The sequence below is a fragment of the Xenopus laevis genome, chromosome 5L, assembly GCF_017654675.1.
Source record: "Xenopus laevis strain J_2021 chromosome 5L, Xenopus_laevis_v10.1, whole genome shotgun sequence".
NCBI classification, from domain to species: Eukaryota; Metazoa; Chordata; class Amphibia; order Anura; family Pipidae; genus Xenopus; species Xenopus laevis.
In genome coordinates, this window is record NC_054379.1 from 97015184 (window position 1) to 97034464 (window position 19281).

Consider the following 19281-nt stretch of genomic DNA (forward strand, 5'->3'; position numbering starts at 1 on the left):
TTCATTGTCGAATGTTAGACTATTTATAAGTGTACAGACCTGGTGTGGTCCACTTTGAGTAGCATAGGAGGAAAATGCACTGAATTCCTAGAGCTTCACTTAAAGGGGACCCGTCACCCCAAAAAAATATTCAAAATACTATTTTATCACATTAGTCAATAAAAATTAACTTAAATTACACATTATAAAGTATCTGAATATTGTTTCCTTCAGTCTGGAAATTCATAATTATAGCAAGCAGGCAGGAGCCATTTTGTGGACACTGTTATTAAGGCAAGCCTTGCATCATCTCAGAATCTTGTTTGTGCACCAGAATGGGGGACCTGATGTCCATCCCCATGCACTGGCTAAAAAATTAACTGGTGCAGAGAACTCATGTAAATAAGTTTACAACAGCTATGAATGCTTTAATAAAAAATAGAAATTGGATTTCATGTTTAATTCGAAAAGGACTTTTATTATACAGATTTTTGTGTCTGGGTGACAGGTCCACTTTAAGGCCATCAATAAATACCACCTTACATCCTGCATAGTGACAGTAAATGTTATACATTTAATTTTTACTCATAAAAGGACAACATTTAATAAATAACAGTGTAACGTTTGGAGCTTTTATTTGGCTAAATTGTTTTGTAAAAGGTCCAACGTTTCTTTTCCTTCTTCTCCAAGTTCAGTCACGTCACTGTTTGATGTAACAGGTGACAGGCTGCATAAACAGTCTTTGCTTTCTTTCTCAGTAGACTCTACTATTATAATATTGTCTTTACAGCATGTTTCACTATTAGTGTCAGGTCTTTTTAAATCATGTTCTGTGTCCAGAGACCTGGTTTCACCATTGCCAGAGTCTGTTTCCTCTGTTTTAGAGCAACTGTCCCCAGATGTAACTGGTTCATCATGGCAAGTGTCTGTTTCCTCTGTTTTAGAGCTATTGTTCTCAGGTGTAACTGTTCCATCATCACAAACTTCTATTTCAGAAATAACTTCAGCTGTTGCCTGCATGTTGATTTCTTCAGTTTGCATGGTTTCTGTTCCCTTTTCTTCGACCTGCTGAACTGCTGGGCTCTCCGGGGCTTTGATGCTTTTGGTGTTCCTTGATTTCTTTTCTACATGAGGCTGTTTTTTCTGGGAGCTTGGTGTTGCTGTCTTTTTAACTGCTTTGTTTTCGTCTGCCTTCTCTTTATTGGGTGGCCCCCAAATAAAGTGTTCAGGCGGCTTATAATGAAAGCAGGCAAATCGTAAAAGTTTTCTCCTTTGCCTTCTGTCTTTAATGGTGTATACAAAATACTCCAGTGCACTTTGCCTCATACTTGGAATTATGTTGGCAACAATAGACTCCTGAAGAAAAAGCTTTACTAGTGGTGGCTTAAAGTTTTCATAGCCAAGCTCTCCGAGACTTTTCAAAATCCGGGTAATTCTTAAATAATTGTGCTGTGATCTGCAAAAACAACATATTAACTGGAGACAATATAATGGCAATAATAATGGGATATTTGTACTTTGGTTGTGCAAAATAAACATTGTTGCAGGTTTATGCCCACTGGGTTCACCCTGCCTGAGTGTATTGCACCTTTTGTGTATAGGTGAGTGCAAGTAGGAAGCATGGTGTGATGAGCTTTGCCTTTAAAATACACATTTATTATTTTTATTTAAGCATTACTTTGGAGTGTCTTGGGGACACGAAATACGTAAAAGCTCGAGATGATTGTTTGAATAAAGATTTTTTTTCTACTATCTAAAAAAAAAACTATCTATATGTGGTTTCCTAGAGAGCCCTAAACCTTTCTTATATTATATTACTTTGGAGTATTCCCATTTCTATTTGATAATTGTGGAACTACTCAAAAAAATAACATGCTGCGATTAGGTTACCCCTTGCAACTATTCATGGTGATATATTTCATTTTATAAGCAGAAGTGCAGTATCATTTACAAAGTTTGTCCAATAATTACATCAACCGATTTGCCTGGTTTCAAAGGGCCACTGTGCCTGACTGAGTTGCAACTATTATGCAAACATAGGTGCAACTGGCACAATGTATACCTGAGTGCAAGTAGGTACAAGAGCTATAGTGCATAGTGTGATGATGGGATCAGCTCTCCACCTATTACTCTAACTAGGGATGTGATTTTTTAAGTAAACTAGTCCTTCCACCTTTAGGGCAGGGGCCCACAAAGATACTGGAGAAGATAAGTCGCCCAGCTACAAACACTTCTTCTTCGGGCAACTAATCTCCCCAAACTGCCTCCCTGCTGGCTAGAATCTAAATCACATGTGGGATGGCACTCTGAACGCTTAGTTTTTCGAAGTTTATGCGTGAGGCAACTTTGCGTGACTTCAGAAAACGAAGCGCTCCGCGTGCCATCCCGCTGGCGATTTAGATTCTAGCCAGCCGGGAGACACTGCCGGCAATTTAGATTCTAGCCAGCGGGAAGACAGTTTGGGGAGATTAGTCGCCCAAAGAAGAATTGATTTGTCACTGGGCGACTAATTTACCCCAGTAGCTTTGTGTGCCCCTGCCCTTAAAGAGATACTGTCATGGGAAAACCGTTAATAGTGCTGCTCCAGCAGACTTCTGCATTGAAATCCAGTTCTCAAAAGAGCAAACAGATTTTTTTATATTCAATTTTTATATCTGACATGGGGCTAGACATTTTGTCAGTTTCCCAGCTGCCCCCAATCATGTGACTTGTGCCTGCACTTTAGGATGGAACTACTTTCTGGCAGGCTGTTATCTCTCCTACTTAATGTAATTGAATCAGTCTCAGTGGGACTTGGCTTTTACTATTGAATGTTGTTCTTAGATCTACCAGGGAGCTGTTATCGTGTGTTAGGGAGCTGCCATCTCGTTATCTTCCCATTGTTCTTTTGTTAGGCTGCTGGGGGGGGGAGAGGGTGATATCACTCCAACTTGCAGTACAGCAGTAAAGAGTGACAGAAATTTATCAGAGCAAAAGTCACATGGCTGGAGGCAGCTGGGAAATTGACAATATGTCGAGCCCCATGTCAGATTTCAAAATTGAATATAAAAAAATCTGTTTGCTCTTTTGAGAAATGGATTTCAGTGCAGAAATCTGCTGGAGCAGTACTATTAACTGATGCGTTTTGAAAAAAACATGTTTTCCCATGACAGTATCCCTTTAAGATAAAGAATCATTGCTCCTCCAGAATTGGAAGTCCAGAGGAGACAATGAAAATCATGCATACACTGCAACAATTTATAATACACCTAATGACATTGTTATAACAAACTTTTAACTGTTTCACTGAAATGTTGCTGATCTGAATTAGTGTCACTGAAAATAGTAGAATCCTCCATGTGCAGCCTGCAGTTTTCACCTCACATATTTAGCAGAGATCACCGATAATGTTTCCATGCCTTTGGGCTGATTATTATTCAGCTGTGATTTATGCTGCAGAAGGCACATTTGCTTGTTCTTCAGCCATGGACTCCATATCTAAACTAATCAGATCTGACACATCTGTGGAGTATAAGTCTTTATCTGGGTTAAAACATTTCTTGTAGTTTAATTTCTGTGAGACTCAACCTTTCTTTTCTTTCTTTGGAGCCTGATAATATGCACCCTAGTCTAAAGACAGGAGTTTGTTCCTTTTCGAATGAGATACATTTTTGAGATACATTCAAAAATGGACGGCTTAAAACAAAGGCACAACATAAAAAGATCTTTCAAATATCTAATGCGCTTATATGGAGTTAAAGTAAAGTGTTTGCTAACTTTGATTAGAGACACTACTGTTCCTTATTTAATCTCTTTTTTTTCCTGCAAGTGTTCAGTCTGTTTTTCCATGTGGGCGGTACAATCACTAACTGGGCATCTTATCTCAGAAAGTCAATTTTATGTTTAATTACCATTAACTGTTTTCTTACAATTACTCTAAACACTGTCTAAGATAAAAACTGAAGGACCAAACAACAAACAATCTTAGAACCGATTATGGAGTGCACATTTGACATCTTTCTGCCATAAATCTTATTCAAGAATTGTATTTTAAGCATTTCCCTCATGTGCCAACATAACTATTCTTTTCTTATAAGCAACTAACTAACCTCCAGACCCATACATATTTTGAGCTCTAAAAATAGAGGTTTAAGTTTTTCTTGTAACTAAATTACAGAATGAACCGTTAGAATTGCACTAGAAGAGTGTTAAACCTTTGATGTTGCCTCTTTATAGTTTCATGTCATGTTATTCATTTAACTTTGATCACTGTGGAATGATACAGAAAGATCAAAAGCAGTTTAAAAACGGACAACTTAAAACAACATAAAAGCTCTTTCAAATATCTAATGTGTTTAAGTAAGTGGAGTTAAAGTAAAGTGTTTGCGTAACAAAACCTCCTTGCAAGGAACAATGCATAGAAATATATTGCAGGACAGGGTGCTGCAGATTAATGCTTTAGTGGTTAAAAAAATTGCTCAAGATTCTAAATAATTTAAACTTTTATAAAACTGATGTTAAAAGAAAAAGTATTCCTTACTCTTGAAAGAGAAGGAAAGTTACATATATAAAAATATATTCAAACTCAAGGGCCCAAATTAAACATTATATTTCTTTATCTTAATTTCAAATGAAGATAAACCAGAGATGGCCACTTAAAAAAGATACTGGAGCGGTCATCCTTAACAGGTCCTTCGTCATTTCCCTCGAGCAACATAAGGAAACAGGGAATACGCAGTTGGCAAACAAGTGTAAGGTTTTATGTGAGAAGTTGGATGAAGGTATGTAAATGGAGAAGCACAGAACTGTGCTGTTAGTATAGAATCTATATACAAAGGCCCACATAACTAAGGCTTTCTCCTGTAATGTCCTTCTCCATTAATTAAATGGGGATTAATTCAGATCTCACTAGTTTAATGCCAAAATGTTTTTAGGCGTGGCTGTCCTTTAATCTAACCGAACATTTAGGGGCCCATTTACTTAGCTCGAGTGAAGGAATAGAATAAAAAAACTTTGAATTTCGAATGTTTTTATTGGCTACTTTGACCATCGAATTGGCTACTTCTACCTTTGACTACGACTTCGAATTGAATGATTCGAACTAAAAAACGTTCGACTATTCGATAGTCGAAGTACCGTCTCTTTAAAAAAAACTTCGACCCCCTACTTCACCACCTAAAACCTACTGAGGTGCTATGTTAGCCTATGGGGAAGGTCCCCATAGGCTTTCTATCAATTTTTAGATAGAAGAAAAATCGTTCGGTCGATGGATTAAAATGCTTCATATCGAACAATTCGTTTGATCAAACTATTTGCGGTAAATCCTTCGACTTCGATATTCAAAGTCGAAGGGTTTACATTCGGCAGTCGAATATCGAGGGTTAATTAACCCTCGATATTCGACCCTATGTAAATCTGCCCCTTGATGTATAATAGCATAATGGAAAGCATATACCCCTTTTCAACATGAGTGCAATGTTCTGGGCTTGTGCTGAAGATACTTTTGCCAGTTATATTAATGATAAAATAATCATGGTTTTGTTACTTCTTGAGCTAAACAGAGCAGTCAAGCAAACTAGATCTACTCCATGTTTGGTTCTTGTGAGGTAGACAATTAGATTCCCAATAAACAGAAGTCCATTGTGAGGGGGTCATCGACACACTGGCAAACTAATGGTTTACCTTGTAAGGACCAAACATGGAGTGGCTTCTATATCCGTTTGCCCTGTTTAAACTCAAGAGATAACACAAACCATAGATTTATCAGGATTAAAAGAATAGGCAAAAAAGTATGTTAAGCACAAGTACCGTTCATTGAACTCATATTGCCCCAAAGCCCAACAAGACATGACCAACAATGAGTTTATGTGTCATAATGCAAACAAGGTGGAAAATAAGAACATACTCATTCAAGTGCTGAAACCTTTCTTGCCAGTTTGGAGCCCGTGAAACGTTTCCATTTTTATCAATCAATTTGATCCCAAAAAAATCCAGCATCATCTTGTACGCCAAAAGGAATCTTTTCATTGCTTCCTTTGTTTTTTTGAACTCCTTAAAAAAAAAAAGAAGAATTTATAAATATATGAAAAGTATACTCAAGTTAATCTTATTTTAAATTGCATGAAATGTCTTACTGGGGCTGCCACTTTAAGGACCTCCAACCTAGTCGCTAGGTTATAAATAAATAATATAAAATACATTTCTTCTCATCAGATTTCCCTATGAAACTTGGGTTTGCTGGGTTACATTTCGAAATATAAATCGTAATTGTAAATTTTCTACTTTATGTGTAATCTTTAGGGATTTGGTTTTTTTCAGCAGGATTCGGATTTGGCCGAATCCTTCTGCCTGTTTGAACCACATCCATATGCAAAGTAGGGGCGGGAGGGAAATCGCGTGACTTTTTGTTACAAACCAAGGTAAAAAGTAAAAAATATTTTCCCCTTCCCACACCTACATTTGCATATGAAAATTCGATTGGGTATTTTTGCGAATCTTTCAGAAAGGATTTGGTGGGATCGAGCGAATCCAAAATAGTGGATTCGGTGCATCCCTAGTAATCTTACACTGGCTGCCATACCTGTACTATATGCTATAACTATATAATGTACACTATTCTGTTGTTTTTTTATGTCTACTTTATTTTATACTGTTTATTGTAATTTAAATTGCAAAATACAACCTTTTAAACAAAGTCTTCTGCTAGTGCATACTTCATGTGTTGTAAATTCTGCCATCTTTTTTTAAGAGCAGAGCACTATTAGCTTTAAATAATTCCTATTCAAACAGCAAGAATTCTCCAATGAGCATTCACGAGTGCAAAAAGTGCAAATACTGCTACTGCTTTTTCCCAATTTATTCACTAAAATAAATCAATTACTTCTTCAAGGGCTACCATAGAATAATTGAATACAATTGTATTCATGCTCTAGATCCTCTCTCTGTCTAGCTATTTATTTTACTTATTTACAATATGAATTTAGAATGGAAATGATGGCAAAATACTTTGTACACTACCACTGAGAAAACTCCACAATATCTTGCTGTCTTTTATAGGAGAGGATTTTGAAAGGTGAGGTGGAGAAGTAGACTAATGGGAAGTCTGGCAGAGACGGGATCTGCAGCTATACTGCAACAAGACAGTCTGGAAGAGGAGAACTGCATCTAGGCAGTGATTTCAACGACAGACAAGAAAAGGGACAGGAGATGACCTGAATACAAAAATAAGCCATGAAAATCTGGCTCATCACAATGTTGCAAGGCATCTGGTAAAATAATTAATTGTATACATTTCTGTATAATGAAAGTGGCCTTTATGAGACAAGATCAAGCTAAAATGCATTAAAATGATTAACTATAAGTTAGGAACTGCTTCTCACAGAGGTAGGTAAACAGGACTAAAAGCCCGGTCCCAAGCATTCTGGATAATAGGATCCTATACCTGTAGTTGCTTTTAACCTCCATAAAGAATATTCATTTACCTGTATGCTGTATTTGTAGGTTAAAGAATTGAATTGATTAAGGTATATTTCCCATTATTTAACATTATGTGGGCTTCAGAAGTAAACAGGGACATCACAGGGCTCTATCTTATATATTGCCACGGTGATATGAACAGTTTATGCCTTAGCGAGTGATGCAAATGATGGGAGTTCACATCTGAAGGGCCAAGTTGTATCATGCCTGAAGCTGATGCCTACAATAGAAGCCTATTATTAAAAAACAGACTGCAGGTTGTACTTACAATTACTCTTATAATTAATAAATAATATTGGATCTTACGGCTCCTTTATTGCATTAATAGATGTCACACAAGATACACTGAAAATATCAGAGCATCAAAGGGTGCTTTCTTATTTCACAAGAACCCACACGAATAGGCAGCAACCTCTCTGATATCACATGAATTTTTTTTTATATTTTTGCTCCAGAGAACAAATAAACACTCCACAAAATTAAAAAGTTTTATAAGAAAGGATTGAACAGTTTTTATAGGGCTTGACTAGGACATGCGTAGTTCCTTCTCCTGGGAAAGGAGTCGTAAATTACCTCAATTTCATACGAAGTCAGCTCTTTAGCATAGAAATTCAAGCCTTGCTCTCTTAAAGGAAAAAGCCTTGAAAAAGAGAAGACATTTTCACACATGTATACGTTTCAACAAGGATCTGAATAAGAACGTACCATAAAACAGGAGTTAAAGGAAAACTATACCCCCAAAATGAACACTTAAGCAACAGATAGTTTACATCATATTAAGTGGCATATTAAAGAATCTTACCAAATTGGTCTATATATTTAAGTAAATATTGCCCTTTTACATCTCTTGCCTTGAGCCACCATTTGGTGATGGTCCGTGTGCTGCCTCAGAGATCACCTGACCAGAAATAATACAACTCTAACTGTAACAGGAAGAAGTGCTGAAGCAAAAGACTGAACTCTGTCTGTTAATTGGCTCATGTGACCTAACAAGTATGGTTTGTTAGTATGTTTGTGTGCACAGTGAATTGTACGTTCCCAGGGGGCGGCCCTTATTTTTTAAAATGGCAATTTTCTATTTATGATTACCCAATGGCACATACTACTAGAAAAATATATTATTATGAAAATGGTTTATTTACATGAAGCAGGGTTTTACATATGAGCTGTTTTATACAATATCTTTTAATAGAGACCTACATTGTTTGGGGGGTATAGTTTTCCTTTAAAGTAATAGTACTTACCATTGTATGTAGGTGTGATTATGTTCCAGCTTTTCATAGTCACCTTTCCATTTATTTAAAATCTCTTCAATATTAACACCTGGGAGCAATCGAACCATAAACATATTAAAAGTCCATGCAAACAGGCTTCAACTAGGAAGACACATGGTAGGGAAAAATATTAAAAAAGAGTGGGGTAAGATGGGGTAAGAAAGGAAAAATAGTAGAAAAGAATATAATAGAGAAGAAACAATATTTTCAATAAATCAGAATCAGTACAACAACGGCAATGGAAACACAGGTTAGGCTAGATCTGCCTCTCAATATTTTATGAGACAAATATAAAGCGTCATTTATAAAAACAACGGTGTTTCTCAGCTTTCTAGTTGTCCCAAAACTGGTGTGTTGGCTTGGCAGATTTTGGCTTTACCAGGCTGTTATCAGCATACAAAATATTATACTACATTTTTATATGTTACTTGCATTGAAAAGTCTTTTTATTATTATTAATTTTATAGCACCAACATATTGAGCATCGCTGTAAAATAAGTGTGTTTATACAAAGAAATCACATGAATTACATACATTGAACATACAGAGTTACATACATAGCAACCAATACTGGTAAAAAAGGTGAGGAAGCCCCATGTAAAAGAGCTTACAATGTAAAGGGGAAGGGGATGAGACACAAGGTGTGGGAGTGAGCAAGATCAGAAATAAGCAAGGTAAGAAATGTATCATATGGTATTGCATTTGGTAGCTTAACAGAGTGAGGGTAGGCTTCTTTAAATAAGTGTGTTTAAGAGGTCTTTTGAAAGCAGAAAGGTTTGGAGAATGCAAAGGTGAGGAGGTAAAGAGAGAGGAGTTAAGTAGCAGGTCAGTAGAGGAGAGTAGTAAGCGGTTGGGTGAGTATCTAGAGATGAGTTCAGAGATGTAGGGTGGGGCAGAGTTATGAAGTGCTTTGAATGTCAAAGTCATTCATTTGAATTTTATTCTGAAAGGTAGTGGAAGCCAGTGCACAAATTGAAAAGAGTGGAATTGCAGAGGAGGAGCGATTGCTGAGGTGTATAAGCCTGGCGACAGTGTTCATTATGGACTGGAAAAAGTGTTTTTTTTTCCACTATTGCTTCTAATAATATTAAGCATTTTACATACAAAGCAACCAATAGCTAAATACAAAGGTGGAAAGGGCCCTGCCCAAAAAACTTACAATGCAAACTAATTACACATTTATATTATAATTAAAGGCCAAGGAAACCTTCCAGTAACCAAAAATGGACCTCTGATATAATGTAGAGAGACTTTGTGGCCACCAACCTAGCTGTATTCTAAGACCAAGCATGGGACACAAGGGGGCAAACTTTAATAAGTGTGTGGGGGTCCTTTAAAATGCTTTACTAAATTTCATTATCACTTTCTACATTTTTTTCCAATCATACTTTTTTATTGAATAGTTTCTAAAATACTATTTTACGAAAGGACATCTAAACAAATCTGAGATTTTTTTTAGATAATAAATCTTTACAACGTGTTTCTATAGGCATCTAACTAAAATGGCTTTTAAGGCAGACACACTGCTGTGGTAGCTCAGTCAACAGAAATATGTTGCACAGACACAGACATAATCATACAGGCTTCTTTATCACAGGAAAATGTGATTGTGTTTATCTTTGTCCTTATTCTTCATGCAATTTGAGCATCACCTAGCTAAAATCATATTCTGACAAGACGGCAACAATAGGAGCCATCAGCCTTAAAAATTTAGGCTTTTCACGTATAATAAGAAATCTGCCTTTTTACTCACCATCCGGTTTGAAAGGGATCTTATTCATGTAAAATCTCAGATTGCACAGGTCATTTGGAGAGCGAGGATCCTTAAAATTCTGCTAGAAAAGAAAAATCTAGGTAAATATATGCAGAGAAACGAATACTGCACATACACTTGTTGATTATCCAAATAGAAGAGAGGGATGGTGGTAAGCACAGCTTTTCCAAATAATATGCGTCCAATTCCTTAATAGTTGCTCTGTGCTGCAACTGCTTCAAAAGATCCAAGTATAGGAGAAGCAAGAGGAACTCCAGCAGTATTACTGCAAACAACTTTTTATTCCAGGCAGTGGTAAACTGTGCTTTACCACTGCCTGGAATAAAAAGTTGTTTGCAGTAATACTGCTGGAGTTCCTCTTCCTTCTCTTATACTTGGATCACTTGTTGATTATGACATGCTGGCATACATCCAGGAAGGTGCTTTCAGGAACAAAAATTATTTTAGAATGGTCTCACCAGGCTATGGGGCCTATTTATCATGCTGCATAAATCAATGGTGACTAAATGTACAACAGATCATCCCGTTCCATAGCCTAAAAACGGTGCACTTGTCAAGCTGCGTATAGTTTTTTTTAGCAATCATGTGCCTCTGTGTAAAAATCTGGTGAATATCGAAAAAACTGCTTGAAAATGCTATGTGAAAATATGGCCCCAGTACACTTTATCTTGATGCTTTTTACTGATGACAGACATAGAATTTCTCCTCTGCTACCAACTGGCTGAAAACAAGGTGATCAAAACGCTTCTAGTCATATTCCATATCAATGTATAGAAAATGTTGCTCCTATATATTTAAATGTGGTGACAGACAGATCCCCTGCTTAGAAATGCTCAAGGGGGAGAACATCGTGGGGGTTTTACAAGTACATATTTAAGTTACAGAAGTTACAGGTATGGGATCCATTAATCGGAAACCCATTGTCCAGAAAGCTCCAAATTACGTAAAAAAAGTTGTCTCACATAGAATCCATTTTATCCAGATTTTTTAAAAAGAGTTTTTAAAAAGATTTCCTTTTTCTCTGTAATAAAAATAAAACTAAGATATAATTAATTCTTATTGGAAGCAAAACCAGTCTATCGGGTTTATTTAATGTTTACATGACTTTCAAGTAGACTTAAGGTATGAAGATCCAAATTACTGAAAAATCCGTTAACCTGAACCAGGTCCTGGGTATTCTTTATAACAGGTCCCATACCTATATATGCATACCTTGTTGTTTGTCCTCAGGTTTATCAATATTCACATATAGGTCAAATTTGGATCATAGTTTTTCAAACTTTGGAGAGACATAACTAACTTTCATGTAAATATTTAGTTACATCTCTAACACTTCATAAGTTGTGATGGGAAGTTCAGTGCCAGGTGCATCATAGAGCATTTACATTTAGGGATTTGTAAGGTGAAGTGAAACATTACCAGTGATGTTGCTCATATCAACCAATCAGATCTTTGCTTTTGTTTTCTAATTTTTGAAATCTAATTGCTGATTGGTTGCTCTGGACAACATCACTGGTAATGCTTCACTCCACTTTTTACACGGCATGATAAATAGGCCCCATAAATTTTCCAGGAGTTGTGTGTAGCACACTAGTATCTCTAATTACAGGATTACAGATATTATTGCAAATAACAGATCATAATTATGACTCCAAAAACCATACCAAAATAATATAAATACATTTTCCAGTTAAAATAACTTATGTTAAGTCAAAAGTGCAGACTAAATTAACAGTTTATGAAAATGCTTTTTTCCCTGATACTACTGGCCCTCTAAGGACAATGGTGCTTATCGTAATAAAAAATATTTAGCTACTACCCAAGCTGGAAAATGCTTGCGCAGCAAAACAAGCACAGTGTGCCATCTCCATAATAGAAGTAAGTAAGCAGCAGCAGATTTTAAAAAAACAAAGCAAAACAAGTTTACTAAAAAAGTGGAAAAACTGATATCTTCAATAAGATAACTGCATGGAATTCTGTTAAAATAATATGGAAGCTACACCAAAAGTTCTTTAATGTAATCACATGTGGCATTGTTTTGGTTACTCCTTTGACCAGGACTGGATCTGTTACTTTAGCCTGTCATAAGCAGGGGCGCTCGGCCAATGAGGCAGGCTGCAGCGCTGGCCACAGGCGGCAGTGCCGCTGGCCACAGGCGGCAGCGCCAGATGCATTTCCAGGGGCGGCAAAAAGCCACTCCTGCCTCGTATGCCTCCCCACCCGATGGGTAAGCCGGCAAGGGGGGGCCGCACTTTAAGGAGCCGCCTCAGGTGGCTTCTTCACCAGAATTGCCGCTGGTCATAAGGCCTTGCCTACCTTTAGGCCTACCTCCATCTCAGACCCTCTCCACCACACACCACCTTCTGGGTGTACTAGAAAAGAGGCAGAACACCAGGGTTGCCAGGTCTAATTTTTCAAACCAGCTAAAGTCAGCTACAAAACCAGCCCAAAAATAGCCAAGAGGCACTTCAAAAGTAGCCCAATATGTGCAGTGAAAAAAATAATCTAAACAATAAATGAATATATGTGAAAATACGCCTTTTCCAAATTTTCACTGGTTAGTAAATTTTTCCATGAAGCAGAATGGGACAGATTCGCCCATCACCAGGGACTAACTACAGAGGTGGCCCAGGAGGTATAGGGGCCCATAAAGCCCTCATACATATACAATGTCAATAAATATTGGTAAAACTGGTCAACTTCTACACATTTTGATGGCCAGCAGATTTTTGCCCCAAAATGAGCTGAAATTGAGGAAAGTCACTGGAAAACGTGAGAATGCTTAAGAGTGATAGGAGACTGGGGTACAGAGACCAAAATCTGTTAGCTCCCGACTTCTACACAAGTCAGTCCCATTGCATGCTGGGTATTGTGGTCTTACATTAAACTTGGCAGATGGCCAAACAAAAACTACATTACCCAACATGCACTGGAAGATGTAGGCTTAGCACATTACGGCAATAAAAAAACTTTGGCTGGTTTCCAAAGTAAAACCAGCCAAAAGCCCAAAAAGTAGCCCAAATCCGTACTTTGGATAGTTTGTACTTTCAAAACCAGCCTGGGCTTTAAATTAGTAGCCCAATTTGCCTGGAATACCGCCAAACTGGCAACCCTGCAGAACACATGGGAGCATCCCTTTTTATAACCTGTGGGAACTACTCCCCCTCTCCTCTGGGAAAAAGGACCCAGTCTAGCTGGCTAACACATTCCCTGGGGCATAGGAAAACCTTTACACTCCTACACAGGTGACAATAACAATTACCTTAAGTAAAATAGTTCTGTCTGATTTTGTCTTATATTATAAATAAAAAATAAGCTGTCTGCAGAAACTGTCTACCCAGAAACCCAAAGTCAGTTTGGGTGCAAAACAGATGATATAACTAACACCTCTCAGTATACAGCCATTTAACAAATCAGAACTGGTTTAAATGTGACTGCAGAGCAGTACATTTCTACATCACCCTTTCAAAAAGATATACTTCCCCATCTACTCTTTATGAAAACAGGTAGTAGAAACAAATCTCCGAGAACAGAGAGTAATACAGCAGTCAACAGTTCTGCTTTTAGAAGCATCAGTTCATTTAATGAAAGTGCACTGAGCAGTATATGACAAAACGGATATGAATGGAAAGTATAAAGCTGTTCATTTTATGTCTTCCTAACATGCTTGTTTTCAGAGCTAAAAATGAAAATAGAAAGGCTGCTGCAAGGAAAATGTGAAAAGCCAATCTTACTGGATATTGGTGTCGATACTTGTATAAATCCCTCGCTGCATAAAAGCTTCTCTTTGGTTTGATGTTTTGTTCTGCAATGCTGCTGTCACCCTGCAATGCATAAAAGAAAGTATGAAAAATACAATGAAAATAGATAATAAGACAAGACATTGTCACAATGCTAAATGGTAACTAAATCCACTTTTTATGTTCTCCACAAAGCACTGTTAGGGTCTGTCTTCTGTTATCCCATGAAAGCCATATAGGCCTCTGAACCCTTTGCTTTATACTTTATAGCTTTTAGTGGACAATGGAGCAACATAAATAGTTTGCATCATTTTGAACTAGATGCTGTAAGTGCTTAACTCATGTAGAAATACTTTACATCAAGCACAAGCACCCTTTGCTACTCCATGGGTTGCAAAACTACAACTCCCTGTACCACTGCTGGCGAGGGGATACTGGGAGTTTTTCTGCAAGAACTAAAGAGGCAGGAGGGAAAAATCCTAATAAATAAGTGTAAAAACCTTACTTGCTTTGTTGTGTATTTAAATATGCGTGGAAGCTCTGTTTATTTATAAGGAGAGTATAAATATATAATAAATATAAGCACAGATTATTGCATGGAATCGTGCTGTATTTTGTATGAGCCTACTTAATAAAAAGTAGGACACAAAATGTGTGTAAAGGTGACCATAATTATAACAACTTAAAAATACAGACAAGTTATAAAATACTGACAAATAATGCTTAAAGGAGAATTTAACCGTAAACGAAATAAAACCCTACACCCACCCCCTCCCTTCTCCCCCCCCCCAGCCTAGCTGCTAACCTGGGGAAATGCCCCTAACTTTTTACTTATCCCTCGGTGCAGCTTCAGGGATCGTAGTTCACGGCAGTCATCTTCTGGGTCTGAGACCGGCAAAGCGGCTCACGCGCAACTGGAGCAATTTCCGGGTTCACGAAAAACTGTGCATACGTCAAAATAGATGGAAATTACCAAAGCGAAGGAAGAAGACACGAAGACCCAGAAAATTGCAATGCCTGAATCTGCAGTGCACCGAGGGGTAAGTAAAACGTTAGGGGCATTTGCCCGGGCTAACACTTAGGCTGGGGGGAGGAGGGTCTACGTAGGGTAGGGGGGTAGGTTTTTTTTAGTTAAGGGTTGAATTCTCCTTTAAGCTTGTGAAAAGTGGGTAAACCCAATAAGTGACATATTTAGCCAAATCTGAAGTTGTGTAATTTTGCTTATTTATTAAAAAATCTGAGTATAATGAACTTTATTGAATAAAATTGTGAAACAAAAAACATATAAACTCACAAATTTGAGGAATTCAAGCTCAAAATATAGCTGAATAGCTCAAATTAAAAAAAATGCTTAAATCTTGCCTAGGACAACTTCTGACTTCTACATGAACTCTGCAGCTAAATGTTTTAACTAAAAAGAATTGTAGCAAATATTAAAACGAGTGTTGATAAATCAGTAATTTTAAGATTGCGTTTAGATTTGCTTTATAAACACTTAATTACGTAATATATTCACTTATTTGGTCACTAGATTAATTTAGAATAAGAGTTGTTTTAATACATCCTGTAATGGTATTCCCACGCATAATAGTTGCACCATTTATTATGGATGCACGTTAAGAGCACATTTTCATTGCACATTAGCTTGTTATTTTATTTATTTAATTCAACCTGTTTCGTTTAATTCCATCCACATTAGTATTGACACTCATAGAATACATCAAAATTTCCTTTTTTTGATACGTTAAACAATTTAATAAATATATGTAACTAAAACACATGCCGTGCTGGATTAGATCAATCCACCAATTTTGGCGCATTTTCTAAGGACAAAAGCTTTATGGCATCGGCATTCTTTGCACCTGGTCATTATGTCCATCATAGTAATTCTTTGGGAGAATGCATTTTTCTGATCGTTATTCTTATCCAATGAACTCACCAGCCTTTGGTTATACATTGAATTTTACTTTATTATACATTTTATTTGAACTTGCTACCGGGTCACAGTTTACACAAAGTAATGTGCATACAGTTATGGGAACACGCTGTGATCGATTAAATCTATATTGAGCTAAATGGATCTCATGTGGATAAGCCTTATAAAACAGTGGGGTTTTTTGCTCTTACGTGTTGCGTTTATTATGAAGGCTCTGAGTGCGGACTTGCGCTTGCTTGGTCATTCATCTGTTTAACCATTGAATTGGTTTGTGGGATTTTTTAATCCCGTTTCAGTGATATTGGCATTTTTCGGGGGTATATATAGGATACAACATAATACCTCATATGGATTCTATAAGTACCAGCAATATATATATTATATGGAGGCAATTTTGTGTATTCGTCTTTTGCTTATTAAGTTGATAACTCTATTGGATTGTCTCATTTATTGATACATTATTGATTAATTAATTATAAATTAAATATTGAATTCAATTATTTATATAATTAATTATAATTTTAGTCGGCGTTCTTTTAATGTTGGATGAAGTTAATGTCAATTTTGGAATGATATCAATCTAATGAAAAATTTATAAAATGACGTTTACCTGTTTAAGAGGACATAATGACATTTGTGTACTTGTATCTTCAAAATCCTTAACCCGTACTTTTATAATGTATTATCCCCTAAATGATGTTATGCAGCTATTTGAAAAACTCCTCTTTCTGGATAGAAGTTGTTCAAAAAATAGATATGCTTAAATATTCATATTCTGTAATTTAAATTAAATGTATTTAATTTGTTTAGATATATGGATACATGTTTTATGTGTCAGCTAGCACCCAAAAAAAACCTGAGTGAGGTTACCCTCACGTCATATCCTTTTAAAAGGTTTAAATTTGTGTAACGGTTTGCTTTGACTTTGTGCCTTTGCTTTCTTATCTCTAGATACGGAATGCGTTAGAACATTTTTTTTAACCTATGGAATAAAGTTTGAATTTTATCCTAATTGATGTGTCACAGGAGTGTGTGCTCATTTCAGGATTTTCTTGCATCCCTCCACAAGCTACGGGTTTGGGGTGCTGCACCCAGGCCACCCATCTCCATCGATGAGTGTGAATAATGCTCATATCGTTTGATTAAATTTGCAGAGAAGACTGACCCTTTAGAGACAGACCTGGGGCTTTGCACCAAGGTAAATTTTTACATTGGGTGAGCTTCGATTTACAAATTGAATTGCTGAACTTTAAACTTTTGGATAGAGCCGCAGGTTTTTCTGTTTGCGTTGGTAAATCATGCCCTAAATATAATTTTTAGTCCACACATATAATGCACGTGTTTCAATTTAAATGGCATGCATGAGCTTCAAGGTGGCCATACATGGGTAGATTAAAGGAATTGTTCAGTGTAAAAATAAAAACTGGGTAAATAGATAGGTTGTGCAAAATAAAAAATGTTTCTAATATAGTTAGTTAGCCAAAAATGTAATGTATGAAGGCTGGAGTGATTTGAAGTATAACATGTCAGTCAGATCACTACTTCCTGCTTTTCAGCTCTCTTGGTTTACACTGACTGGTTACCCTGGTTACCAGGCAGTGACCAATCAGAGACTTGAGGGGGAACCACATGGGTCATATCTGTTGCTTTTGAATCTGAGCTGAATGCTGAGGATCAATTACAAACTCACTGAACATAAATGTACCATGTGGCCCCCCTTCAAGTCGCTGACTAACTCAGAGTTATAGAGCTGAAAAGCAGGAAGTTGGATTCTGGCTGTTTTATTAGACATCTGTTCACTCCAGCCTTTATATATTACATTTTTGGCTAACTAACTATATTAGAAACATTTTTTATTTTGCACAGCCTATCTATTTACACAGTTTTTATTTTCACACTGAACTATTCCTTTAAGGTTCCAATTCACTCCATTCAGACCGAAACAACAAGTTATCTCTCGATTTCCGGGCAAAAACTACTCAGATGTCCATTAGGCAGGTTTAAAAATCGTGTTGGAGCAAGGACTGCAACTTGGTGATGTGGTCCTCGCTCTCATTGGCTTGATACCTCTTTTGTGATCTAATGCTTATAGTCATATTGGGCACATTACACAGATCAGCCAATTACAACTACAAATCGGAATAATATCAATGGTTAAAAAAGGAACTACTTTTCAAGTCGTGTTTGTGAAATTATGAGAGAGACTTCTGTGTGCCAAGAACTTTGATTTGTTTGTGACTTGCATGTCATTCTACTATCCCTGGCATGTAAAGGGTAAAAAAACCCCATAAGATAACGAAAATACCTACATGTTCTGTATGAAAGGCACTGGTCACCCTGTTACCCTGCTAATAGAGCCCACACTCTGGTTGGGGGATATAATAGTCTTTTAAAAAAAAAAAATAGCCCCTATCGAAAAATAGAAAAGAAATCAGGATGACCAATGCCCTTTGACCAGTTTATACTATATACATGATATGACTAGTGACAGATATGCCGCCCTTCACCAGGCCTCATGTAGCCATTTGGAAGTGTCCCTAAATATCCAACTGTTCTTTTTAGAATTATGCCACTGCATTTTTTTTGTCCACTCAGGCTGTGAGGAAAACATTAACTCCACGTCTACATGTTCCTAATAACAGTAATATAAAGTTTCAGGATTGTATAGAAGTATTTTTTCCAATAAATCTGCACTACAGGCAGCAAACTTCAAAGCAAAGCAACGCCATGCTGTTAATCCTCTTGTATGTACAGAATTTTTCTATTGCATTGTATGATGGACCCAGAGACAAGAAGTGTTCAAATGATCTGAGCTGTTCTGTGCTCAGCTATATATGAGATATCTGTCCGGCCCACTGGTACATTTTTAAACATATTCCTTGTGGAGAACCAATTTCTTTGCTGTGTGGAAAGTACAAATCTTTTATGGTACATAAAAAGAATTACTACATCCAGAGAGATTAGCCCTGAACCTCTAAAGGCTGAAGAGATAAGTAAGAAATAGCTTAACAAAGAAGGAACAAGGAGAGATTCAAACTACATTGTACAATGCGTTCTCAAAGCTGTCTTACATTTGTCAGATGTCATGATCAAACACATATTTCACTTACACACTGGCACAAA

General features: G+C 36.8%; 1 protein-coding gene across 3 annotated transcripts in view; it reads right to left on the reverse strand.

The window, feature by feature from the left end:
- Nucleotides 1–276: 276 nt before the first annotated feature.
- The window catches only part of ogfrl1.L (opioid growth factor receptor-like 1 L homeolog), a 37910-nt gene continuing 18905 nt past the window's right edge, over nucleotides 277–19281 (reverse strand). For 2 of the 3 annotated variants that reach the window (XM_041563148.1, XM_018240562.2), the window contains exons 2-7: nucleotides 14217–14306; nucleotides 10462–10543; nucleotides 8679–8757; nucleotides 8008–8074; nucleotides 5864–6009; nucleotides 277–1435 (exon numbers count right to left, since the gene is read on the reverse strand). In XM_041563148.1, the coding sequence (XP_041419082.1) occupies nucleotides 613–1435; nucleotides 5864–6009; nucleotides 8008–8074; nucleotides 8679–8757; nucleotides 10462–10543; nucleotides 14217–14306 (1287 nt within the window). In that variant the 3' untranslated portion in view covers nucleotides 277–612. The remainder of the gene's footprint in view (nucleotides 1436–5863; nucleotides 6010–8007; nucleotides 8075–8678; nucleotides 8758–10461; nucleotides 10544–14216; nucleotides 14307–19281) is intronic. The other variant, XM_041563147.1, reaches the window with a different exon arrangement.